We start from the raw sequence: 23,927 nt of genomic DNA, 5'->3' as shown, positions 1-23,927 counted from the left end.
AGCAGGGAGAGGGAGGTGATCCTGTCCCTCTACTCTGCTCTGGTGAGATCCTAGCTGGAGTGCTGCATCCAGCTCTGGGGCCCCCAAGATAGAGAGGACATGGACCTGTTGGAGTGAGTCTAGAGGTGAGCCACAAATATGAGGAGAGGGCTGGAGCACATCTCCTATGAAGACAGGCTGAGAGAGTTGGATTTGTGTATCCTGGAGAAGAGAAGGCTCCAGAGAGACCTTCTAGCAATATTCCAGTGCCTAAAGGGGGCAACAAGAGAGCTGGAGATAGGCTTTTGAAGAGGACACATAGTAATAGTGCCCCATTCCTGGAAGTGTTCAAGGCCAGGATAAACGGGGCTTTGAGAAACCTAATCTCATGAAAGGTGCCCCTGCCTGTGGCAGTGGGACTGGAACTACCTGACCTTTAAGGTCTCTTCCAACTCAAACCATTCTATGACTGAGCAGTTGAAAAAGTTTAAAGAACGGAAAAATTAAGTCTACATAAAATCCATGGGAACAGAACCCACAAACTTAAACAGAAGCCCATAGTGAGAAAGAACAGTTGACAATAATTTTTTTAGTTCCTTTGGGTAAAGTACAAGTTGTTTTCTGAGTACATACTATAGGTCAGGCATTTTACTTTTTGACTGTATGACAATGGCCAATATTTCTACTTGCTTTCAAAGTACATCTCCTCTCTTTCATTATTAGGAGAAAATTAAAGGAAATGATGACTTGTGTAAGAAGTAAGGGCAACAACAAACATAATTTCCTACTGCGTTTTGAGCACATATTACTTTTTACCACCTACAGTGTTAAGGATCTTAAAATACCACTTTAGGAGAAAGAATAATGCAGCCATCCATGCCTCCTCCTCCAACTCTGTTTCCTACTAGTTGGTGTACAGTGATGGACCCAAATTGGGATAAAACCGTAATGACAGCTATAAATATTTATTTGAACTGCATTTGCTAGACACTGGTTCCACTGAATTGTTAAAATTATCAGTAGTGGATTTAACAAAATAATACTGTACTCAACTTGGCCAGGCATTTAAAATTCATCACTGTCTCTTACCTTCTCTTATGGCTGTCTTCTGAGCACAGAGCTTGGCATATCAGACCAATTAGGCAGAACCAAAGTGCTGCTAGTGCAATTATCCTCCAGTCGCTGACTGATTTAATGAGGGGTATGCAGCCCATTGACCAATCAAAACACAGCCACCAGGGACACAACAGCAACCATGCATTCAGTGAATAGTAGTAATTATAGTTTATAGCCTGTCAGTCAAAGAGAAAACAAACATTTATTTGATACTAAACTTGGGGGGGAAGGGGGCAACTTTAGTCCTTCCCTCTTCCCTCATCTCCCTTCTAACACAATAAAGAGGCTATGAATACTGTTAGACTACAACTATTTACATATCCATTACTATTACAGCTGTGAGATTAATTTTTCTTTTCAACATAGCTAGGCAGCTCTCTACCTCAGATCAGGGAAATGCAATTCTGTGCTGTCCAATCAATATTCATATATAAAAAGAACAATCTCGTACAACAGGACAAAATATCAAAAGACGTCATCCACTGTCTTCATCTTTCATTCTCCATCTCCAGAAAGATCCTTAATGCCAGAGGTATATAGCCAAGACATACTCCAAATACACCAGGCTAGAGCTTTATGCTATTTTCTTTAGTTGTGAAAGAAGGTGAAAAGTCAAACATAGTATTGGAAAAGGGATGAAAATCAGTAAAAGCTAATTTCTTGCATGCATGGGAAAAGCAGTGAGTAAATGGAAAAGTACTTCAATGTGTACAGTGCATGCTAAATTGAATGCAAAGAATAGATATGGTATACTATTTTAAAAAAATTCAATTATCACAGCAGCACAAGTGGAGGTGACTCATCACACATATCTTGAAACGTAAAAACTGCCCACTTTGTTGTTTCCTAGAAGCACAAACCCCTCAATTTTAGTGACAAAGACAAATGTTCTGAGCTGGCCAGAAAGAAGCAACTTCATAACTTACTCTTACAAACAGACTGTCAGCAAATGAAGCTGGGTTGTCTACTTCAGTGAAAGCTGGTGGTCCTGTGCCCATAATCCTCCAGCGGATATAAAGTATGCTGGCCCCTCCACACATCAAAAGTGTTATCCTGAAAAGCAGCCCCTTCCTTAACAGCCCAGCATTCTACAGGAAAGAAAGAAAGAAAGAAACAAAGAAAACCACCTCATTCAGAAACAGTATTTGTTCTCTTACCCAACACATTCACATCTTTTTCACCTCTATCTCAGAAAGAAAAAGCTGTTCCTGTGCATTTTTGCTATTAGAGTTGACATTTTAATTGGAAAGTATTTTTTGCAAACATTTTAATTTCTTTCTCAATCAGTAAACAAAACTTGTTAGTTCAAGAAGACTCTCTTCTACAAATGCTCTGTAATTCTATAGCTGATGTAGTTTTACATGGCAGTTTCTGTCAGGGAATTTGACCAGAATACAGCTTTTAGTATACAGCATATTAAATTAATTTATCTTTTCTTTCTAAAATGAGGATGATTACTTTGGAGACTTTGTTTTAAATAGCTATTTCCAGCTGTCTGCTTGCCATGGAAAATTTTTGTCCATTTAGGTATCTTTAGAGGTAAAATTACAGATATATACCAAGAAAATTCCACAGTTAGGATCTGGGAAGAATTAGAAACCAAATTAAAATTTTCACACCCAAAAACATGATTAAAAAGCTAATGACAGAGAGGCACCCAAATCACTTACTTCAGGGTAAATTACCCAAGATCAGAAAAAGTATAAACTTGTGTTTGATCTACATTAACTTAGTTGGTTTACATCATGCATTTTTATAATATACACTTCAGGGTGTAAAGAAAGCAACTCACATAAAAGAAAGAATTGATGGTATAGACAGTAAATCTGACAGACTTTTGTATCTTTTTCTCCAGAATGTAAAACACTTTTCTCCAAGCACAAATAATTTTTATAAATTAAAAAAAACCAATCCAACCCAAACCAAAAAACAAGCCAGTGTACATTGTAGAGATTCTTCAGGCTTCACCAGTGGAGATCGGAAACAGAATCATCAGTAAGTATAACAATACACCACTCAAAGCTTTAGGATGGCACAATAATTATTATTACCTCTTAGTGGAATATTCTCTTTAGCAAAGATCATCATAGTTGTTTAGGATATTAATATATGTCTGAAGTTTAAAAAATAAAAGTAGGCTGCCTGAACAAAGACAGACATCAGTGCACTGGCAGAAGATACTTATTTTCTAGAAGGATGGAAAATTAAATTAAAAACAATTTTCAGATTGTTTTTTAGTATTTGTAATTGACAATGGAGTCATGATAAAATATTTAGTTGAATACCTAAGGATAAAGCAGTCTGTAATTTTGATTTTTCATAAGCTAGCCTTTGTGCTCAAATGATTGCTTCCAACTTGGACATCTCAGTAACCAAAGTTACAACAAGGAGGATTTAGGAATGGTTTTCCTATAGAATAGCTTTTGGAGAAAATTGTACTATGATAGAAAACACTTATAGTGAAAATTTACAACTGCTTTATGACAGATTAAGAACAAAATCTTGTATCCCAGGGCTTCATTTCATTTAACAGTACATGAAGTTTCTTGAAGGCCAGATTTCACAATTGCCACAAAATCTCTCAGTAGGCAGAATGTGAAAGTGGAAGTAGTGTTATTGTATCCTCTCTGATTTAGAACTAACTGAAATCTGGCATGAAACTGAAACCTGCCTCAATCAAGAAGAAAAAAAAAATGTTCTTCCTTGTAGAGTTTTTAGGATCTGCCTTTCAACAATGCAAAACAATCTTAGATACGCTTCCTTGAAAAGAGCAGAACAGATTTTTGCAGGTAACAGGAGCTAAAATTAATTACTTCTACCAAAAGAATAAGAGGGAAAAGGCACATCTGATGTTTTCTTCACTGAGACAGAACCATTTAAAAGTTCTTCTTTTAAATAAAGCCTCATGCTTCATGCTTAAAGAATAATCCACCAAAAAGGTTTGACTCTGACATTTCCTGGAATCATGGAATGGTTTGGACTGGGGAAGGCATGCCATGGATATCTTTTGCTAGATCAGTTTGCCCAAGCCCAGTCAAGTCTCGCCCAGACCACTTCCAGGGACAGGGCATCCCCAACTTCTCTGGGTAACCAGTTCCAGTGCCTCACTGCCCTCATTGCAAAGAATTTATTACTGGTCAAACCCTGGAACCAGCTTCCTAGAGAGGTGGTCTCCCTGGACCCTTCTCTTCTCTATTCCAAAAGGTTCCTAGATAATTCAGGCAAAATCTGCCCTTGGTGAAGCTATGTTGGCTGTCTCCAGTCACCTCCCTGTCATTCATATGTTTTGACATAACTTCCAGGTGGATCTGTTCCATGATCTTACTGGGCACTGATGTGAGGCTGACTGGTCACTTATTCCTGAGGTTCTACTTATTACCTTTTGTTTCCAGCATTTAATTCTGAACTAGTTCTGCTTTAGATCCCTACAGCTCTAGACGCTTCCCTTGTCATATTCTAGTTGACATTAGTCTCCTTATTCAGCAAAACTCACCAGCATTCCTATTTGCTGCCTGAAACACTCTGTAGTCTTGACTTAGCGCTTCTGGTCAAATCTATTATTTCATTTCTAGAGAACTTCCTTCCCTTGATTTCCCCTGCAGCTCTTCATTTCACTTCTTCCAAAGGAATTTAAAAGCCCTACAGGACTTGTGCCACTCAGAAACATTAATGAGACTCCTCTGCAGTGAAACCACTGATTCAAGCAAAGTACAAGGAATATTATTTTGCCTTGTTGGATGAGAATCTTAGCTGTTCAACAGCAGTGATGCTCTAGTAGACTGTAGGTCTATTTGGCTATTATCCACCATCGATCTGAGGCTGATTGTTTCTGTTATTTGCTTGCCAGTGCCAATGCTAGGTGCCAGACTCCACTTCAGACAATACCGGATAAAGTGACATCAATGAAAGTCAGAAAAACCAATCCTTAGCAACTATCAGTGCTTACGTAATTTTTTCTTTTAAACTCCAAAGCTACTAGGACCCATTAATATAATGTTTTTAATGTACTTGTCTAACTATCAGAGTCATTGAGAATCTCACTAAATCTCTCCCTCTCTTTATTCTGACCAAACCCCATTCCAAGTACCATTTCAGGTGCATAGTTACTGACCCTGGAGCAACTGTTCCATACAACACTTTTAGAGAAAACTGTGGAAGGGATTTCACTATCCAATGCAATTCTAACAATACCCCATTACTATTCATGTTGCAGCAAAGATGTCATAGCACACTGCCTTACTAGGCAGACTAACAATACCTTATTTTGTTGGTTGGTTTGTTGGGTTTTTTTTTTCCTAATTCTCAACAACAACAAAACTGTCAGAAGCTGAATCTTTGTCTTTTAGGACATAATTGTCTGAATGGCCAGAATGAACAAAATCTGTAAGAATGAACAAAATATCCAGGGACTCACCTCCAATGCCTTGTCCTTGTACAGTAACTTTTGAATGAGCTTCAAAAGATTTATCTTGTTAATCACCAGTGCATCAAACACTGCATTCAAACCCTAAGAAACCAAGAGAAAAATAACAGCATAAGATGAAGAAGCTAACCACAAATATTTTCTTTTAAATACATCTTTAATTGGACTTCTACCATGACTTACTCTATATCTTAATTCTGATTCCAAACAAGTAGAGAGATACATTGGTAGTAATGATGGCAGAATGGTAAATGTAGCTCAGATGAGTAGAATAACATTTTACTGTAATGGGAATTCTCCTGCCACATGGAATACCCTTCAGGGAATATCGTAAACCAGCAAGCTAGATAACATATGCATGGTCACAACAGAAATCTGCTCTCCATCTTCTTCTCCTAATGTTCTGCAGTGCAAATGCTGCAGTCAAAAGGTAAGGCTTCTATCAGTAAGGTGGAGTTTCTTTAAGCCTTCTACATATTTTTTGTTGTATGGTATCTTTGGACTCCTAGGTTTCAAAAATATTGTTTTTAAAGGGTACAGACAAAGGCTCAGAAAGATTTACAGAAGTATCAGGCTTGCTTTTCTTGCAATTACAGCAATAAACACAGTACAAGTTGCTGGGGGAAAAAGAGAAAAAAAGAAGAGTTCTATATGACATCAGCCACTGCACATAAAACTAGAACATATTCTGTGCTTTGCAGGAGTACACTTGCACATAACTACCTCCAAGCAGGCAAACAAAATGCATAAATGTGTCCAGAGGTACATTGAGGTTACTGGCAAAATCAAACCTTAGCATTTCTGCTTCAAAGTTTCAGCATATCACCATGATTATTCTTGAGTATTTATCCTGTATCCTAATAATTTCAGAAATTACCTCACTGTTCTAAAGACTAAATAGAAAAAAAATCCAGTAAAACTAGTTCCAGGTGAAGCAAAGAGCTGGTACACTGGGAGGGCACAAGCCCCTCACTAACAGTCAAAGGGAAGGGATAGAAGATAGGTTAGAGTGTGGCTTGGTTCTCTGTAGAAAGGCCACTTGGGAAAGACTTTTGGCTCACTCACATGGAGACAGGAAGGCAAGAATTCTACTGAAAATCACATTCATCCTCCAAGTAATCTTTTTAATGGGTGATTTAGCCCTTTATCCCTCTGACCTGTGGCCCTTAGCACAACAATAAATATAATCATCCTAGCAGTGCAACAGCAAACAAATAAAATCCCAAATCCAATAGTATTTCTGTGTCTGATAGCTCAAATAGTTCTTCATACTGCTAGAGTAAATAATTACACCATGTTTTTAGACAGTTCCTTAAGTTTTCCTTACAGACACCTTTGAAAAACACATCACTGTACAAGCATCTACAAAAAAAAAGAAGTCCCAAATCAAGAAGTTTGCTGTAATTTCTGTTTTCTTTTAGCAAGGGAAGAGGGTCCTTGCTGCAAAGAATTTTGATTTTGTTGCTTATCTGTGTCAGCTAAAGCTATAAATTGGAACTATTAATAAAGATATATGGCTATATAAAAGGTAAAAATCACAGACACAGCATTTCAGATGGCCAGTTTGGTCACTCAAAACAGCGTTATCCTCACTGAAGTTATAAAAAGCCAGACCACGATAAACACGAGCAATAACTACATCTGTTTCCACAGACAGATCCTTAAATAAGGGAGAAAAGGGAGATGCAGCACTAGAAGTGCATAAGCAATGGCCCTAATTATAATTAAACTGTTCACAAAAGCAAGGGAATGGAACTTTTATAAATGCTCTCTCCCCTGGTTGTATCTTTTTCATGAGCCTTCAATGAGAAGTTTGTAGTCCTGCTATCTCAAGAATTACATTCAAAAACAAGGGCAACGAAAGTGGAACTAATCCTGTAAAACCTTTAAAGTTTTAAACTTTAAAGTTTAAAAATATATGCAACCTGCTTACAAAAGTTAAAGTGAAAAACTCCAACAGACTGGCAAAGATAGTTAAGACAGATCTACTAGAATAACTGCTTTTTGTCAACATTAACTAGTTTTCTCAACAGAATAAAAAGGTGTGCATACCATTAGCTGTGGAGAAGGTTCATTCCTGTAGACTTTACAACTACACACCTGAGAGATGTTGAGGTCAAAATTCAGTTAATAAGAAAATTCTTACCAGTATTGTAATTCCTTGTTCTTTGCACAGCATGGCTATTGCACCCAGGACAACACTCACCAGCACCCAGAATACAGAAAACGTATGTCCTTCCTTATCTGTCAAAATAAAGAATGCCATATCTTTAGGCATTTTATAAATTTAAGGATGAATTAAAATAAGAATTTAAAAAATAAACAGCATTTAGTATTGCAGTCTTTTCTACCAGTCAAGATCTGGATACACAGCCTTCAAAAGCATAGGTCACTTCCTGCAATATGCTGGCATTTGTCCCTTTATTGCAGTCATCTTCTGTTCTTGGAGACATTAGACATCTCCCTATTTGCTCCATGTTTTAGCCAGATTAATTAGAATGGCAGAAGCTTCACATAATTTTCACTACTTGTCATCTGCAAAGGTTAATTCCCAATATTTAGAGACATTTATCATCCTTAGCTAGAGGTCTGTCATTGCTGACCACTCTCTTCCAAGCTACCATAAGAACAAGTAATTCTTTATTGTGTCACACACACAAACTGTTTTAACTGCAGTCTAGTCTACAAAGGCACAATAAGCTGCTTCTCCAGGGCTGCTGCATTTAGCAAGTACCTCATGTCATTTTATTATCGCTGCAATAGAATGCTCAAAAATGTCAGCAGTTGAGCAGAAGCAGTTAGTCCTTGCACTCAGGAAGCAGTTTTACAGCAAGGTGAGGAACTCAGGGGTTAAGAGATCAAGAGCACCTACAGCTTCTACTCAAATAAAAAGTCTTTTAAGACTGTACCATGTAGCTGATTTTGGGTACTACAAGCAGGCATATCTGAGATGAATACAACAATAACCCTACTTCAGCCAAGGTACTATCACACACAGAATACACGGGTACTTCACATTAAAACATTTCTGTCACAACCTCTACTCCATAGGTGCAAGCAACAGAGAGAAGCACTCTGCTCATTCAGAGGCAGTTACTTGATTCAAGTAACATGGGCTCTACAGGCATCACAAGAATCAAACCTGGCACGTGAAAAAACAAAGTTGAACTCTGCATTCATTGACTATGTCCCTTTCCTACTTCACTTGATCTCTAGAGCAATTCTCCTCTACTGCTGATGCAGGTTAGACCCTCACTGCTTAAAGAGAACTGCAATAATGGTCTATGAAAAGGGTAAATGGCAAGATTAAGATTAATTTCACCAGAAGTAGCCACCTACACCTAACATAGTACACTAGGCTTCCTTTATAACTTTTCCGTGAGAAGCCGACACCTTTAGGGATTAAGTTACCTAATTAAATGCAGCTGAACACTCTTCAGGGAAGTAACTTGGCACTGATGATACAGGGAAACCAGTACACTACCTCCAGTGTTGTTGGGGCCAGATACAAATCATAACCCTAAGTGTGAAAAGAATGTGCTGACATTGGCCTCCTCTTTCATTCTGAACCACACTACTTCTTTTGTAGCAGAGGGCTCCACACTTTTAATACAAATATGCTGAAGAACAGATTTTGAGGTTGCTTCTATCACTCTTTTCTTACCTAAGACTTCTAAAGCTTCAAAAGAGTGAATAATAAGATGTTTGAGATTCATTCTTGCAATACATAGAGGGTATTTGATCCTTATCCCTCCAGCCCAAATTATGTCTTCAGAAATGAGCTAAGACTTAATATTAGAGGTGCAAATGTTACAAAGATAGAACAAAACCTTATTTTAGGAAAGAAGTCATACATATCTGAATAATGCCAAAACAAAGCAAGAAAATACAAAATACAAAGCGACATTGGAAGTAGAAAAATTAAAATGTAACAGGGCAACTCCAGCCCACATCAATTATACAGAAGAACAGCTGAGGGTTGTAACTTACAGAGGAAAGAACTTCAATGTTTGCTCTATGAGTATTGCTAAGATAAAAAGAATTCCATCTAAATACATCTCTTCAAGGAACTCTTCAACTTTTCAAACTTTGCAGTACAACAGACTGTTCAGACAGTTCTTGAAAACCATTTTTTTTTTCTGTAGAAATCAACTATCACAGAGAATGCAAGGATAGAAGGCAAAGTTGTTGACCATGTTCACAAAATGACAAAAAATCATCCTTACTAAGTGTAAAAAGGAAAAAAAATGAAGACAGTGATATAGACTTTACTATATGTGTTTATAGAAGCAGACTTTCTTCCATTGAGAGGTTTCCTCTTCTCAGAATCAAATTCTAGTGGAAAGGAGTCAGGATAACTAAGCACTTCTCAGAGAAGCAGTATTCAGTACACAAATACAAATTATTCTAACACGAAGACAGTGGGAAGTATATATAGTAAGAGACCAGCTGGCAATTCAGTAATGCTTTGATGATTCAAAATATAAGAGTAATGGCAAAAAAGGGAACTAGGTCAAATCATCAAGGACAACTGTAATAGCAGCACAGTCATACAGAAAAACTAACACAAAAAGGTCACATCACAAAATGAGAAAAAGTAATGTATGTAAAGAACGAAACCCCACAATTTCATGGATATATTAGTAAGAAGCGTAAAGAGGAAGGATTTATTCCAACAGTCACTGAGAAATAAAATGGGCAATTCCAAGAAAACAGAAGTGTTCTATGCCTTTTTCCTTTTTTTTTTTTCCATAAAGGTCAGTTGCAATCAGGTGGTGAAATTTTTTTCCATAAAGCATCAACAGAAAGGAAGAACAAAAGCAAAAGCAGTGAACAAGACACAGAATTCATAGAGAAGTTGATCTGTTTTAAATTATGATTGGTTACATTCACTTTAACAGGTCCTATACAAACCCAGAGTAACCTCAACTGTTACCTCTGAGAAATCATGAGAAAACCACAAGAATCCAGGAGTTTGAAATGAAATAAAGCAATGCCTACATGTCTGTTTTGAAAAGGAGCAAAAATATGAAAAGACAGACTACAGATACAAACCTAAACTGACTGGTCAAAATTACAAATCACTACACCTAGCAAAATATTTTCTAGGTGATACTCTAAAGCATGAAAGAATATGATTAATTGTTTGCCAAATATTTTAGTCATTTATATAGAACTAAATATAACTTTTGACTTGGACAGAAAAAAAAAGTCATCCTGATAAAAGGTAATCTGTAAACATCCCATACCTTGACTTCATAAAGGCATGATAATACCACTGGAAGGAGTGTGAAATATACCACAAAAAATATGGGCTGCATGAAGTTGTTACAGAATGGGTACAAATAACAGCTGGAAAACTACAGTAAGATACTAGTTTGCTGTGAAAAAAAAGTAAAGATAACATTCTCTACTGGATTCTTCCTTTGTCCTTACTCCATTTGGATGATGGAATAAGAAATATGCTTATTAAGACCAGAAGTGCTGCCAGGCTGCAACAGCCAGGAAGCATACAAAAGAGAAGTCAGAATTCCATTGACAAACTGGAAAAAATAAGGAGTGATATAATAGCTTGGTTTGGAAGGGACCTTATGGATCATCTGATTCCAAAACTGCCATGGACAGGGACTCCTTCCACTAGACCAGGTTGCTCAGAGCTCCATCCAGTCTGGCCTGGAGAAACGGTCTAGCCAAATAAAACTGAAGCCATTCAACAGGCACATGCTCAAAGTTTGTCTTCTTGTGAACATACCAAGTCTCAGATGCAAGAAACCTCTCAGCTTGCCCAGCAAAGTCAAGCTTAAGCATGGACTCAAAGATAAACACAGAGAAAGAGAAATAATGAAGGTCCCAAAAACTGAGCATCAAAGACCTGGACTTCAGTAAGGCCTTTGACAGTCTCCCATAAGATCCTCACAGAGAAACTGTTGCTGAATAGGCTGGATGTGCAGACAGGGAGTTGAACTGAAAACTATTCTGAATGGCTTGTCCAGAGGGTGGTGGTCAGTGGCACAACATCTAATTGAAGGCCAGTGTACTCAGGGGTCAATACTGGGTCCAGTCCTATCCAACATCTTCATTAACGACTTGGATGATGGGGCAGAGGGCACACATAGCACATTTCTGAGGGCACCAAGCCGGGAGGAGTGGCCGATACACTCGAGGGTTGTGCTCCCAAAAAGAAGGACCTTGTCAGGCTGGAGAAATGGTCTGGCAGGAACCTCATATGGTTTACTGAGGGGAACTGCAAAATCCTGCAGTAAAGCCTCCTGGACAATTGGCTCTAGGTGACCCTGTGTGGGCAGGTCAGCCCAGGGGACCTCAAGGCCTCTCAACTTCAACCACTCTGTGATTCTGTAAACAAAATCTCCTGAAAAGCACAATCTCTGTTCCTTTGTTTTCTTTTGCAGGCTCAAAAAACCAACAGTTATACAGAGAATTGTAATATCAAAATTCATCAGTGATTAAACTTCAAAGAGAAAGAATTTCAATTAAGAAACATTTTATTTCATGCTTGTTCCTGGGTCAATATGCAGAATATCTTCCCATCCCCACCACCCCCTGCCTCAACTGCAGAAATCTCAGTAAACTAGGCTGGCAAAATAGATACATAAGACCATAATTCAGCAACGCTTTCAACTCTATCTTTTTTATAACAGTGATTTGCAAAATTTAAAGCACTGCATAAGTGCTTATTATGACATACACACGTGCCAACAGAAGTAATCAGTCTAACAAAGCGTAGTCCCCTAATATGGCGCTGCTTCCCACCAGAAAAATCTTGTGTCAGGAAACTAAACCAATCTTTCACCGGCACCTGTGCCTGGTTGAAACTGGTATGCCATATTGTGAGTGGGCATTTTGCCACCCTAACAGATGGATAAAATTGTAAGTGTGCCAAAGAAATAGAGTACTTGCTTATTTTTTTTAAGCTGGAAAAATATAGTGTTTCTACACAAACTCAAAAAGCGTTGCTCAGATGGTCCCTCTTTAGGAGTATATCAAGTCTGAAAGTTGAGGGGATTCAATAAAATACCTATGTAAACCATAAACAAGCCATGAGAGCTCCTCCATTTAGACTGCTCGACTTGAGTATAAGCATTTCTAGGGCAAGGATGCATACACACAGTGTTTTACAGTGTAGAATTGACTGATCCTAAATTTATGAGCAACACACTGACAGTGCACTTAAACACTAATTCTATTTCCACAGACCTTACTTTCTGGGGTCCTAAATCCACAGGTCAATGAAAACAAACTCCTTAGAAGTGAAGGATATGAAGAAAATGCTACATTTAAATTACCAAGCTTAGTTTTATTGTAAAGCCAGACCAACACTTTCCAAAGCAATTACTACTACACTTAGGCATTCAGCATTTCCTTCTTCAAACCCAGCTAAGCAACTTAAGAGTCAGCCAGGTGACAGCTTGGAGCAGTCTAAGGAGTCACCATCTTCAGGTGAAACACAGCAACTGATTCTGTGAAAGCACCTACTCCTCTGAAGGCTGAAGCAAAGTAAGTTATGTTATGTTGAGCTCTTGAAGGAAGTTTTAATTTCTAACTGAAATAGATCACAAACACTCATATATTCCATTAATATGCCTTGTCTGTGGGGATGGGGTCTTCCAACTGAACTGCTACAAACATCCTTCTAAACAAGCTCTAAGATTTCCCTGCTCATGAATTGCTAAGCAAAGGGGGCAGAATTAGCTAGTGATAAAAGACCACATAAGAATCCATTGTTAGAATTATATTAAGCCCAAGATCTCCTCATGTGTCTCCAAATGCACATACTACTGCAGCTTAGCTCAGTGTTTCACTTAATAATGATATTACAGTAGGAAATGCCATTCCTAAACATATCTAGCCATCTCAAACTCATTACCTGAAGGCCACACTGAAAAAATCATCTATTCTCTGAACTGCAACATCTTGGAGTAAAAGTTAGCATTAATTCTACCAGAAAAAAGGTCATTGTGTTTCCTCAGCCAACTAAAATAATAAATTTGTTACATTTTTCACTTACAACTATTCCCTCCCAGTGTGTTCAAATATGAACAGTAGGGCACACAGTTGAAAAATCAGGGCCCAAATGTTTAACAATAGTAAATACCTCTTGACCAATTGCACAACAGCTAACAAATTCTCCATAGCTTAACAATGATCTCTTTCACACAGGAGACTTAAATGTTTCCATTCTGTATGAAAACATCCATAATATAAACCTCCAATATTCACAAAACTCATTGCTACTTTGTATGCTTTATTAAATTGGCAATGAACTAGTAGATGATTAATTGACATCTACACATAACGAAACAAAACAGAAACATACAACCAGAACAAAATAATTTTTAGATGTCATAGCATGTGAGCAAAGAGGTGATCCTGTATTTAATATCTACACCAATATTATTCACATGGAACAAGTCATGAACTCCTCATTTTACATTACTCAAAGATCGCCAATGCAGATGGCAAATACATGCAACTGGATCACTGTCAAAACTGAAGACAAAGGAAGGCAAAAATGAACACTACAGCAGTTTTAAATTGCCTTATGAATTCCCAGAGAAGCTGCATTAAAATTCAACGAAGTTAATAACCCACAATTCCCTTCAGAACATACCTAAACAGTTGTCAGCTCTTGCTGTCTCCAAAGCCTATGCAGTGGATTTGTCCCCACAGTTGTGTTTAAAATAGCAGGACAGAATGAGAACAACAGATTAGTTCCTTGCAATTATAAACGTTATCCTTTCAAAGATGCTAACTTCAAAAACGGTATACTGGGAAAAAGTAACAGAATTGTAGAACTTCAGTAAGACATAATTATAGTCCACATAATTAAATGCTTATACTACAAAAAAAAAAAAAAAAAAGCTTCAGATTCTGGCTAAAAGAAACTGTCTACCTAAAAATCCACTGAAACCACAAATAAATCAGGTAAACAAGCTGCAGTGCATTTTGAGCTCTACAAAACCCATTATTTTCCTTTGGAAGTTTTCCAGCCTGACACTGATATTTTTCTGATCTCCTGGCTGCTTTCACTATTATATATACTTTCCCCATAGTACTTCCAAATCCTCCTCAGACATTTTATGAGTTCCTACTCCTACACACACACACACAAAATATTATAAATCTTTATATTCATTTTCTCAAGTGAAAATAAATCTCTCATATATGATTTTTGACCCCTTTTCTATAAAGAATGCCAATTCATTAACTGCATCTAAACTATTGAAACACAAACAGATTTTTTGAATTCAGTCACACATAAATTTCACATTGCCTTGTCACAAGAATAGTGAGGTTCATTATTAAAAACTTAGATAATCTGTCTGATAATAGCTTTGGGATGCTGCTGGTAGCCAAACAATATATGTTACTGACCCAACCATATCAATAGCATCACATCAGGATGCTTTTCAAGGTTGTTTTGCTCTGATGCTCACTTAAAGTTCATGAAATAAAAACAAGCCGGCATCAAACACGTTTTGGTAACCTTATTCAAAAGACAATACAAATGCAATCCACAAATCTTGATGGTCTTAAAAGCTGTACCCACTTTTAAGTGCTCCAAGAGAGTCACAGTACAATATGTCTATTAGTAACAATTAAACAAAACAAAAATAAACAAACAAAAATTATCAACCTTTGATAATTCACCTACTCTATATACAAATTTGGTGAGCTAAGCTCTATATAAATGTGACAGCCAAATCCAGGAACAAAGACACATGCAGTTGACCTAGTGTTTAGGGCCACAGTTGCCTTTAATACACAAAAAACCTAGCAGGACAAATGGAAAAGGGATGTTAGAACAAGCTGGTACAATCTACTTTTGTGCAGGATCACCACAAAGTATCTCTATTTGATTAGGAACATAACCCTGATATAGAGGGGTTTCTGGTTGTTTTCTCCCTCTCTTTCTCACAAACAAAGACTATTTCACAAAGATAAATTACCTTCTTGGCCTGACCTAGAAAATGATGTAGTAACAGCTCTTAACTTGCTCTAGAACTACCAACACGCATTGGCAGTATCACAGACATTCTGGATCATGGGGATTTGACATCAGAAGGACAACATTCTAAGAGAAGAAAAAGTATGTTTTCTTTGCTGCTTAGGAGACATCGTCTAAGTCTGCTTTTTAAATTATATGTGCATATTTTCAAAATGCATGTTCTTATATCCACAGTAAGACCAGCTTACATATGGGATTGACTCCCTCAATCTATGCAGAAACAAATTCAGCTCAAGTCAGATAAAAGTTCTTTACTCCTTATTTAACCTATTTTTTGAGAGTACCTAGAAGAACCGTTCACAAAAGAAGGAAATTCATACCAAGGGTAAAACATTTTATTTACTTTGCAAACTCACTGAAGAGTCATGTTCTACCACAGCCACTTCCCCATATTTGGTTACCTTTTCCTAAAGCCTTTCATACAAAGAACCACAGGAACAACTCAGTTTGGAAGGGGCCTCCAGAGATCACTGGGTCCAATCTTTGCAGGAAAGGGAGCCTAGATGAGATCGCCTAGAACCCTGCCCTAATGCATCTTGAAAACCTCCAGTCATGGGGACTCTGACACATCTCTGGGGACGCTGTTGCAGTGATTGATTGTTTTTGCTGTAAAAAAATTCCTCCTGACATCAAGGTGAAATCTTTCCCAATGCAACTGCACCCACTGTCCCTTGTCTTGGTCATGTAGCTCCTTGTGAAGGGAGAGCCTCCATTACCTTTGTAGCTGCCCTTTCCAATCCAGACACACTCCTTTCCTACACAGCTGCAGGTTGGACCAACCTCCTCCCCACAAAGGAAAAAAAAATATAATAAGGGCAGCAAGTAAAACTGCTTGTGGTCTTTGGTGGGGTTCAGCTAGAGGATAGATGGATACAGTGGTGAACAAGACTGTTTGGAGGGGATATGACAAGCTGGATGAACGAGCCTCATGAAAATCAAACACAACACCATGCAACAATTAAGGCCTGGGCAGCAGCTCTGCAGAAAAACGTCTGGAGTGCCTGGCTGATAAGCTGCTGGCTGATGAGTCAGTAGTGTGCCTTTGCAGTAATCAAGGTGAAAGACTCAAGTATGTAACCTGGATACAAATTTTTGTGTACAGAAAAAGTCTAAACTTCCTCAAGAATCAGGCAGTGAAGGTGACAGTAAACACTGAAAACTGACCTGAAAGGCAATGCTGGCAGACTGTAATTTTCCTTGGCAAAAGAGCTTAAAAGACACATCTTCTCCCCTATTATGATGTAATTTCCAATAAAACAATCAGTAAGGGCTGCTTAATATCTTGTCTTTGCAACATTTTCCTTCTTCTGCATCAATGACACAAATTTCAGCCCAAGAATATTACTACATTGACACTGATTTCTAAAAGCTATTAAACTGGCCTTCACAAGTTGAAGAGCATCCTTAACCAGAATACACATCCTTAACCATTCCCAAAATGTCCTCTATAACAAAATAATTAGAGAGTCCTATATAATTGTCTCCAGTGGTCACCCTAAGAAATTAGCTCTTGAGTTCTTCAAGCAAAGATTGTTGCCCCTAGCATATAAGCCTACCTGTCTACCTGAGACATTGGAAAACAGATAAGGCAATATTTTGATTTGTCTGTCTTACGCTACCACTAATAGAAGAAACATCATAAGCACAATCATATCCAATGAAATAGGTGAGAAAAGAATAAACAAACAAACAAGAACCCAAGGCAAATTTTTGTCAAGAAATTGTTAGCTCAGTTGAAAGAAATTAAATCTACTCAAAGGGAAGAAAAATATCTCTGAAGTAAACAGGAATCATCCTAACTAACATTTGAAATGGCAAGAGAAACTTATTATATCAGCAACAGAAATATGCACAATAGTTCCAGACAATCCAAACTGAACCAGCAGGAGCTGTTCACAGCATCTCACAGCTCACTGTGGATTAGCTCACTCCCCTCAGCCCACACTGAGGTCTCTGTGATGCTCTAAGTATGTTGTTAGGCCAGATCACAAAGTCAGCTCAGGCACCTCTGAAATATCCTGCCAGCTCTAGTTAATCATTACAGGCCGTGCCCACTGAACAACAGACAAGCTCTTCACAACATAGCTCCTTGTGGGTTCACCAAATGAATCCCATATATTTCATCTGGTAGAGCACATTCAGATACCAGACTGTATGTCCTGCATAGCTTTTCAGTCTTTCTTGTGTGCTTATTTAACAGAGCCCCCAAGATAATTTCTCCACAACTGCATTTGAACTGCCAGCCTGCATTCAGATCAAATAATAGCAGAAATCTGAAAGCTCACTTGAAAAAACATCTACCAAGGAATTTTTCATGTTAAACACAGCTGTCATACAAAAACTCTATGAGTAACACTATATTCAGCATTATATGCCAGCACTTGCATATTGCAGGAATTTAGAAGACTTAGTCATAGGAATAATTCTTTGCAATTCATTAAAAAGATAAGTAACATTCCAAAAAGTTGACTCCCATTTAAGATATCCCAACATAATGGCATAAAGAGTAGTAAAATATTTAAGCATATACATTTGTAGGTTTGATTTATTTCTAAAATATGTATTAAAATACTTCATTAAACTTCTAAACAATAAAACATTGAGGAAGTAAGTCTATCATAAAGTTGACTTTTCTTAAATTAAATCCAGTGTTTAACAAGAATTAGGGACAGCAACCTTTTCAGAATTTCTAACAATAACTAGCTGCTAAGGCAGATTTTTTAAAAAATATATTTTATGAGGGTAAACAAATCAATCTGACATTTTAAATTTTGCTATACTTCATTGAAATGTACAAATACTGAAAATACACACAATAGGAAATTAAACAGAAATGCTTACTTTCTCTAAATGCTTTACAGTAGCCAAGGAATGACAACAAGAAGAACAGGGCACACAGTAGGTCAGCTCTGCCAACAATCCCAGCAACCTTTCAAAAAAAACCAAAACAAAGAAGCTCCAAATTATCAGATTTTTATTCTTAGAAAACCTGAAGTAAAGAAACACATACAAAGTGAAATATATAATAGAATATAACTGTTTAACTTTATTTTTCTTTAACTTACTTTACTGGATTAATTATATCCAGTTTTTAAGATACATCCTTCTTTTTTACTGGATATTAGTATCAACTACATAAATGGTTTGGTTTATGAAAATTTTAGTTTATGCATTTTTTTAAGACACAAAGGGGGAGTTCACTGAATAAAATTTAGACTCTACACAATTCCATCTGTTTTTTGGATTTCAATTGCATTTCAGCAGAACACTTAGAAAACATGAAAATATAAACCAGTTTGGGTTGGAAGTGACTTTAAATACCATCTCCTCCCAACCCCCTTGCCTTTCACTAGACTAAGTTTCTCAGAGCTCCATCCAACCTGGCCATGAACACTTCCAGGGATGGAGCATCTACATCTTTGCTGTGCAGTCTGGGCCAGTGCCTCACCACTCTCACAACCAAAGAACTTCCTCCTAATATTCCAATCTAAATCTACTCTCTTTCAATTTGAAGCCATTACATGGCTTGGAAGCCAAACATCCTGAACCACAATTAAATTGGCAGCTCTGCTGAAACACAAATCAAAACTGTTCACTTTCGGAAGGCATGCCAGCCTTCAAATTGCAATCTGAACACTCAGAATGGACAAATAGCTTCCAGCTTGCAGATTCAGGGAAAAAAAAAAGAAAAAAAGAATCTCCCTCTGGCAGTCTTTTGTGTTATATTAACTGACTACATTAGAGCAACCTCCAAATGCATCTTGAAACAGAAGTTGTACTAATGCAAAAGAAAATGAGAAGCATATCCTGGGACCTCTGTACCCAAGATCTGTGCCAACCTGTTTAAATCAAATGCAACCTCAGGACTATCTGTAAGCTTTGGTTCAAGCTCCTAAACTGTATTTACAATAACTTGCTGAGACAGAGCAAGACACTTTGGCATCTTCAATTCTAAATTACACAAGTGTCAGGATAACACCACAAATTTTTTGTGAAAATCGTGACATGGAGCTGGTAGGGGACTGTATAGGTCCTGATGTTGGAACCTCACTGGAACATACACCCAGAGCAAGGATCATGGACATACTTCTATATTTTCTAGCTCTTCTTCCTGGACTGCTGAGTTCCATGTTTTCAGGAGATGTACCAAAATGGGGCAGAACAGCTACAGGATTTCTTTTTAAAATCACTTTTTGTGATCATATTTCAGGGACAAAAGCAGAAACTTCAGTTCTTGTATAGTATACCAGTTGTCCCATTTTGTGTGTGGAACAGAAAGAGGAAAGTAAAAAGAACATTTTTGTGTCAGGGTAACATGATGGAGCAACTCTTTCTAAATAATATCAGAGAAGAAGTGTAGAGGCACGAGAGTACGACTGATTCCACTGCAGAGACTCTCTCCCACTTTTACCCTCAGCTTCACTTGAGCACTGTAAAAGAAACTGTTAGACTCCTAAATCCAGCTCAGAAAAACTTCTTGATTTATCTACAGCTGTGCACCTAACTTTTCTGCTGCTTCTTCTTCTATCATACAAAGGAATTATGAGAATTAACTCAATAGCTGTGGAGTGCTTTGAAAGGTGAAAAGAATGAAGTGTCATTCTGCTTCAGGAGCCGCTCTTCCTAATGAGCTAAAAGTTAAGGTGAGCTGACACAATTTCGAAAATAAATGTCCACTTGTTACAGCAAAGAGATTAAGGAGCTAATAACACACATGGCCTCAGATGACTCCAATAGCAAAATGTTACCTAAAATGCAAGATAAGGCTTATATATTCTGGTAAGAAGGTAAAGAAGGGAAAAAAACCAAACTAGTTTTAAATTAGTATCAGATATAGTCTTAGGTCCATGATTCATTTAGCATTTCATCACTGAAGTGTTACAAAGAATAGGCCTTTTTTAGAGCAGAGAACTATAGCACAAGAGTATTTACTTCTAGGTAGAAAATTATAGCATTTTCCTTACACAGGTACTGAAAGCATAACACCTTTCACTATCTATCTGTTTTACATGACAGTTTGTTTCGCTCTATAAACCAAAACCTAAAGCAGCAAACAGACGGCTTCTTCACAATTTTATGTCAAAATATGTCATCTCATTTCAAAACCAGGATGTCGGATACTTAAAACTCACAGGTTTACAATCATAAGGAAAGCTTTTTAAGAGATGCTGCCAGACACACACTCATCCTAGAACTGTAGCAGTATAATGACTTCTTCACTGACGCAAGATTTATTATTCACCACGTAAATGATTAGAGGCTTTTGTTCATTCCCAGATTTTAGATGATATATATTCATGCTACTTTTCCCCCCTCTTCTTCCACTATTTGCCTGAAACATTTGCAAGTCTTCAAATATGCAAGAGGACCACATCACTTGTAATATATTTGACATGGCAAAGGGCTTATTAATATTCTCATGCTGATTTAAATATATTTTTAGAGGCAAATGGAATGAAGAATAAATTTATGGATATTGATAAAGGGGTCAATAATAGGTCTACTACAAAGTTAAGTCTCAAATGAGATTTCTCTTTACATGTCAGAACATCAAAAGCACTGAAGACTTGTTTCAATTTACTCTGACATCTAAAACTGGTTTTGGAGCACAAATATGAGGGGCCCTTCTGACACAGTGCACTCTCACAAAGAATTTATTGTGCAGGCGAGTGAACACCAGAGAATGATTGTCAAGATGTTTTAGCCACACTGCTGGAAAAGGTGCCAAATTACTAATGCATAACTTTGCACCATCTCTAGGTCCTCAATACATGCAAGGTCTCCAGTCAGCTGAGAGCACAGCTTTCAACAACTTTTTCCCCACCAATCATATGCAGAGCAAATGCAAGAAGCCAAAACCATGGCATACTGTGAATAAATGAATCGGTGCCACATACGTAGAATGGGCATGGTAGGATTCACTGTTCATTGCTAGGACAAAATCAAAACTGAAGCTAGTACTTTTTCTGTAGCTCAGACCTCCCAAATTCTAACACCCTTCCCCCCTCCGCCCCCCCCCACCCCACAATTTCCCTTATTGTGATAATTTCATATTTCATTCATTCATTATCACAAGATCAAGAAATCAATGATGACATTCAGCAAGCCCACTAGCGTAAGGCCGTAAGATTTTCTTAACTACGAGAACAAAAGAGCTTTTTAAGAATACCATCTCCTCTCCGCAGAATTCCTACACAAGGACTTTACTTTGGTCAGATATTTTAACTGATTTCTACACACGTGCCATGCTTCTATTCTGCATCTTTACAACTTTGCTTTTCCTTGCACTATTAAAGGGCCTATTACTGTCAAATTTGTGTTCCCCATGTATATAATTACAGACTGTGATTAAAAATATATAAATCCTTTAATCTTCTCCTTCATATTAAAAATATAAACCCAGTTTGATCTCTCATGAAGCAGGATGATTTCTAGCCCTTTAACCACTTTCATGGCTCTTCTGAGCACTCTCCATTTTTTCCAGTGTGGTCCTTGCAGCATGGATGCAAAACTGAATGCAGTATTCTAGAAGTCACACACGAAGTTCACAGAGTGCCCCTACTCTGATTTTAAAACTCTTTGCATTTTTTATCAATGCAAATGGAAATGAAAAGTAATTAGGGAAACCCAGGAGGTAGGGAAACTGTAGTATAGTGCTATTCTCCTTTACTGATTGTACTTGAATGATTTATCTTCCTTAATATGGTCTAGCTCGGTGGAATTAGAAGCCTTGGATGTAGTAACCACAATATTTGATTGTTCTATTAAGACATGTGCCAAGAGAAGTGTTAAGAATATATAAAAGCAATCTGTAGAGTATAAGGCTATGCCAGAATTAATTAGTCAAGATGGTCAGGAACTTCTAACATAAAAATCTCGAGGTAATTATTCAATACTTACACATTCAGTGTGCACTGGATGTACAGCAAAGAGCAAAGCAGCAAGAAGAGAGGATTTTGGAGCCAGGTTTAGCCGTCTTCCTTTATTACTGAATTGCAATCCGCCCAATAATATGGAAAACACATCAACCATCAACACTGAGATAGTACAATGCAGTATTATATTGATGACATGGAAACCAACTGGGTAGAAGCCTCCAGCAAAAAGGTAATTAATTCTATATAGAAACAAAAATATTAAGGCTAGGAATTACAACAATGGTTAGAAAAATACAAGTAGAAAAACTAAACAACCCCATAGCAGACATAGGCACACAAAAATAAAGCATACATCTCAGTACACATGCTGTTACCATTTAGCCACCACAACAAGGTAGGAACAATATCCCAGTTTTTAGGCCAAGGTATTCATAGGGAATATCACATGGATACAGTATCTATCTATCCAAACACATACTTTAGTACCATTATGTTCATCACTACTATAGTTACTTAGAACTGGCTTTTGACCAACAATCTAACTTCAGTGTTGCAACACAGGAGTATCCTGGGGATAAATAACCCAGCCACTGAGGGATACCCCTGGGCTTAAGAGCAGCCAATTTGATGAAATTATGTTAATTAAATCCACACAGCGAGAAAACTAATGTGCGCAGTGACTGAGATTTCCACTGATATATTCTCTGAAAGAGGTCCTAGCATGTGGGTACAATCAGTATCCACCCAGAAAGTAGCCAGCACATCTTGGTAACTGATTTGTGAGACTGGTTAGAGAGACATTTCATACAAGTATTAGAATCAGAAGGAAGAGTAAGTGAAAATTCAGTTTAAATCCCTATTCAAGACAGGAACTCTGCAGTAAAATGGAGGCTGAGAAGAAGAAGGGGGAAACACTGTGCTATTATCCATATGCTTTTATCAGTAGGTGAGGTACACAGAAACCTGGTTTGAATAGGGGATTTTACACTGTTCTTTTGGTAATCTTCATCTGGCAAAAACAAAACCTATTTGAAAACTTAACCTATTATAAATATGATACACATAAAGGTTGAAGCTTAGGGAAGTTAAGGAAACCCATTTCTTACTTGTGAAAATAGCATTTTATGGACCATCTCCACAGGCTTACCTATATTTTCAGATATAGTAATGATTGCATCCCAGTTCACTCTTTAAACAAACCAGAATGTTATTAGAGATGGAGTATGCTACAGAGACAAGGGGAAAAAAAAAGGAAAGCATGTTCTGTGTAATGCCCTGAAAGCTTTAATAGCTTTAAGACTCTAACACGTTCTATTTTTCTTGATGAAAACGTGAAGAAAGCCCAATAGACAGTGAAACCTACAGTGCTAGGTACTTAAAACACTGACACTACCCTAAAGGGTCAAGGTTTTTGCTTGAATATGAGGACAAATAGTGGGAACACTTCTTCTGCACTTACTTAGTCCCTGGCTCACAATGGGCAACTTCAGAACAAGCACCAAGT

General features: G+C 37.5%; 1 protein-coding gene across 3 annotated transcripts in view; it reads right to left on the bottom strand.

Moving 5' to 3' along the window:
* TMTC4 (transmembrane O-mannosyltransferase targeting cadherins 4) overlaps positions 1 to 23,927 on the bottom strand; it is a 54,325-nt gene that overhangs the window by 22,273 nt on the left and 8,125 nt on the right. For 2 of the 3 annotated variants that reach the window (XM_083855113.1, XM_083855114.1), the window contains exons 4-9: positions 22,446 to 22,662; positions 18,387 to 18,474; positions 7,665 to 7,762; positions 5,510 to 5,602; positions 2,022 to 2,183; positions 1,069 to 1,271 (exon numbers count right to left, since the gene is read on the bottom strand). In XM_083855113.1, coding sequence (XP_083711239.1) covers positions 1,069 to 1,271; positions 2,022 to 2,183; positions 5,510 to 5,602; positions 7,665 to 7,762; positions 18,387 to 18,474; positions 22,446 to 22,662 — 861 coding nt within the window. The remainder of the gene's footprint in view (positions 1 to 1,068; positions 1,272 to 2,021; positions 2,184 to 5,509; positions 5,603 to 7,664; positions 7,763 to 18,386; positions 18,475 to 22,445; positions 22,663 to 23,927) is intronic. The other variant, XM_083855115.1, reaches the window with a different exon arrangement.

The sequence above is a fragment of the Zosterops lateralis genome (genome assembly GCF_965231275.1).
Source record: "Zosterops lateralis genome assembly, chromosome: 2".
Lineage (NCBI taxonomy): Eukaryota > Metazoa > Chordata > Aves > Passeriformes > Zosteropidae > Zosterops > Zosterops lateralis.
Note: the sequence above shows the minus strand (reverse complement) of the source record. Positions and strands in the feature narration are given on the sequence as shown.